The 3,583-nt window shown below is 46.1% G+C and overlaps 2 protein-coding genes across 2 annotated transcripts in view; one reads left to right on the top strand and one right to left on the bottom strand.

Annotated features, from left to right (window-relative positions):
• The window catches only part of RSF1 (remodeling and spacing factor 1), a 103,863-nt gene extending 100,314 nt beyond the window's left edge, over positions 1–3,549 (bottom strand). The window contains exon 1 of the mRNA XM_019530434.1: positions 3,336–3,549. Within this exon, the coding sequence (XP_019385979.1) occupies positions 3,336–3,534 (199 nt within the window). The 5' untranslated portion in view covers positions 3,535–3,549. The remainder of the gene's footprint in view (positions 1–3,335) is intronic.
• Positions 3,471–3,583, top strand: part of AAMDC (adipogenesis associated Mth938 domain containing) — a 16,936-nt gene continuing 16,823 nt past the window's right edge. The window contains exon 1 of the mRNA XM_019530435.1: positions 3,471–3,497. The gene's annotated coding sequence lies outside the window, so the exon portion shown is untranslated. The remainder of the gene's footprint in view (positions 3,498–3,583) is intronic.

The following is a 3,583-nucleotide window of genomic DNA, read 5'->3' as shown; positions in this document are numbered from 1 at the left end:
CGCCTCCTTTTTAGCAAGGAGACATTCCCGGATGCTTTTGGTGAGCCACAGAGGCTTGTGTGCCCTCCTGCTCCCTTTGATCCTCATTGGGATTACCTTCTTTTGGGCTTGGAGGATCGTCTCCTTAAGGAGCGACCACTCTCCGAGGACACAGCAAGTATTGTTCTGCTGTGACAATTCGTTCCAATGTGCACACTTTTGCCACTGAAGTTTCATTTAAAAGTCCATGTTCTTGTGGCACATAATCAAATTATCCCTACTGTTACCTTAGTTTTCTGTCAATGTGCGAGTTACAGTTTATATGGAAGTTAATGACATTTCCCAGCCTTTACCAAGATTTAATTCATTAACAAATATAGGTACTTTTTAATGAGGGCAGAACAAATATCAAAATTATATTTAAAAAAATGTCTACTCAACCAAATATTAACGTCCATCAACAATATAGTAATCCTGCTATATAATCTTCTTTTCTACTTTAAAGCCAAGTGTTTAAAGTTAGTTATGACCATTATCAAGCCCAGTTGCCTCCAGACCTAACGAGCCATCTTACAGTCAAACTTTTTTGTCTTGGCAGTAAATTAAGTGATTGGTCAAACTGCTGTAAACCCCATTGCTGAATAATATCAAGTTTCTAATAAACCACCAACAGCACAAGCTAAAAGGATGTTTTGCTGTAAAGTCTTCCTGAACACCAGGCAACTTTTCTAAAGTTACAAATCTGACATGATGCGCTCAAAACTTGACTAGTCAATCAGTTTGTCATTACCCACCCCAAAATGCCTCCCCTGCCAATAGTAATTTGTCCACTGTTATATAGTGAAGCAGTTCTCTGAAGGAAAAAATCTTGACTTTGCACTACCCTGTTGAGTACCCACTATCCTGCTGGTACTATGTTTAGATACTGATAATTTGTAAACTAGACAACAAAAGGAAATACTTGGTAACAGAGATCAACACCTTTCTTGAGACTTTTGTATGTTAAAGGCCATATATAATACTATGCAACTGCTATCCGAGCAATAACAACTTCTTGGATTTAAATAGCAACACAAAAGCAATATTCAGTAGTTTTCTACTCATCTCTGTACTCATGTGACAACCAAAATAAGACCATCATCTTATAACTGAAATACAACAAATGTTCCTTTAGAGATGTTACCAGGTAAAGTATAGGCCCAAACCTTTAGAAGTTTCTCTAAAAAAAAAAAAAAATTGTACATGCTTTTTAATAACAATAATAAAGGCTTACATAAATATTCCTCAGGCAGTATGTACAACTCTATTGTATGAAATAAAGGTAAGAGATAAAAAACAAAAAGTGAAACCAAACACAGAAAGTTACTACAAACCATCTTAAATTTTGCTATCCAAGCTGAATGACATACAGTTAAACCTCAAATACTCAAGAAAAGTTACCACAGTTTTAAATGTTAATCTAGTTCCTTTGTTAGCAGGCAATAAAGCTTTGGGTTTTTGAGCTTATCTCCTTAAAAAAAACAACACCCTATTAAAAAACGTCACATATTAACATTTACTTTCTACAACAGTTCTATAAAAACACACAGCTACATCTTCAGATACAATAGATCACCATGTGCAAGAGGGCAGTTTCCAACACAGATCTAGCTCAACCTTCAGTTACCATATTTTCTAGTATACAACAAGCCTTTCAAAACAAAAAAAGGAACAAACAAACAAAGCTGCTGGAAACTGGAATGTGGATTATATGCAAGAGAGAATGTAAGAGCAAGTTCTGCTGCTTCTAGGTAAAGACAAGTAAAATCAGCACTGATCCACAGGAAGCCGAACAATGGGCAGGCTCAGCTCCCACTACGCCATTTACTTACTACAAGGAAAGATCTTTTCCTTCTTCATTCTGACTTTCAAAAGCAAGGCACATGCTATACTCCAGGGTGTGTCATATACAAGACAATACAGTATCCACCAAAACAGAAAATGAACAGGTTCTGCCACAAGCTCTAGAAGATGGTCACCTCATGTTTTCCACACTACACTTTTCCTTCCCTAAAAAGACATGACCACCACAACATTGAATGCACAGACACATGCACACACATACTTTGGTTAGTTTATATAATACATAGCACAAGCTTTCATGAGCTGAAGCTCACTTCATTAGATGCTGTCATCAGGCAGGTCTCCAGAAGCCAAAAATCTCCAAGGTCATCCTAGTGTCCCCGTGCATGTATAACCATCTTATGTATACATATGTATGAACGTGAACACACCCCCACTGCCATCTTAACATTGTCTAAATAAAACATTCAATGCAGAATCTAAAGCTAAAAAGAAAAAGTTCAATGCACTCCCTGCAAGTGGGAGAAACTAAAGCAATGTACTGGCTCACCAGCCACACTTCCCTATACTCTGGGGGGAAGAAAAAGACAGGTTGAAGTCCCATAAAAACAAATCCTCATCAGTCCCATGTCAAAACTCTCCAGCACGACAGAACAAGGAACTTTCAAAGGGGAGCCCTGGAAAATGAGCACAAGCCAAATGGAAACCGCTGGGTGAGCGGGACTGTTTGCAGAGCAAGGCCTTGCTGGGGCAATCAACAGAGCCGCAAGGCGCAGAAATCACAGTGACCATAGAGCAGTGGAGCTGGAAGGGGCCTTGAGAGTTCATCTCATCTCATCCCTGCCCGAGGCCTCCAGCAATGCCAAAGACAATGTTTTCTTGAGCAACACCATGATGCCACCACCACCGGCTCAGGGCCCTGCCACCCACTCCAACAGAAACCAGCACTGGAGTTGTTTCAAGTACTAACTCTGCCACCAGTCGTGGGCTCTTGGGCTGGACAATCACCATGTAACCAAGTATGATCAGCACCCAGCTGCAGGGAGCAGGGACACCCTGCCCCCTCACTTACTACAAAACCACTGCCTTCTTCCTTGCAAAACGTGGGCATGCGCTACCTCCAGGGCGTGTCGTACGCGAGGCAACAAGGCATATGGAAACGGGCACTGGAAGATGGGCAACGATGGCAGTTCGGGCCTGGGGCGAGGCATTTAGAGACCAGGTGGGGGCGGGGCACGTCACCTGCTGCAAAGCGCCCCCAAACCCCACCTCGTGCTGGGAGGAGCAGGAAGTTGCTGTGGACACTTGCGTGTGGTGCCTCCCGAGAAGACAGGAGCACCCCTCCGCCCACAGGGGGTCCCCCCCACAACACCCCTCCCCCCCACGGGGGGTCCCACCACGGCACCCTTCCCCCAACAGCACCCCTTCCCCCACGGGGGGTCCCCCCAACAGCGCCCCTCCCCCCACGGGGGGCGTGGACACAGGGCGGGGGGAGGGGCCGCCGGGCCGCTCACCCTGGTCCCCGGGCTCCCGCGGCGGCTGCAGGACGCGCTCCAGCTCGGGAAAGGGCAGCTCGGGCAGGTCGAGCAGCGGCCCGTAGCGCTCCAGGAAAGAGCAGACGACGGCGAAGTTGGGCCACGAGCCCGGGCCGCGCGGGCCCGGCGGCGCAGGGGGGGGCGGAGATGGAGCCGGAGGAGCAGCCGCCGCCGCCATCTTGGACCCGAGGATGGAGAAGGCGACGGGCGGGGGGAGGGGGCGCTGG

Source organism: Crocodylus porosus, unplaced genomic scaffold, assembly GCF_001723895.1.
Source record: "Crocodylus porosus isolate Cpor-Errol unplaced genomic scaffold, CroPor_comp1, whole genome shotgun sequence".
NCBI classification, from domain to species: Eukaryota; Metazoa; Chordata; order Crocodylia; family Crocodylidae; genus Crocodylus; species Crocodylus porosus.
This window is presented reverse-complemented; position numbering and strand designations above follow the sequence as displayed.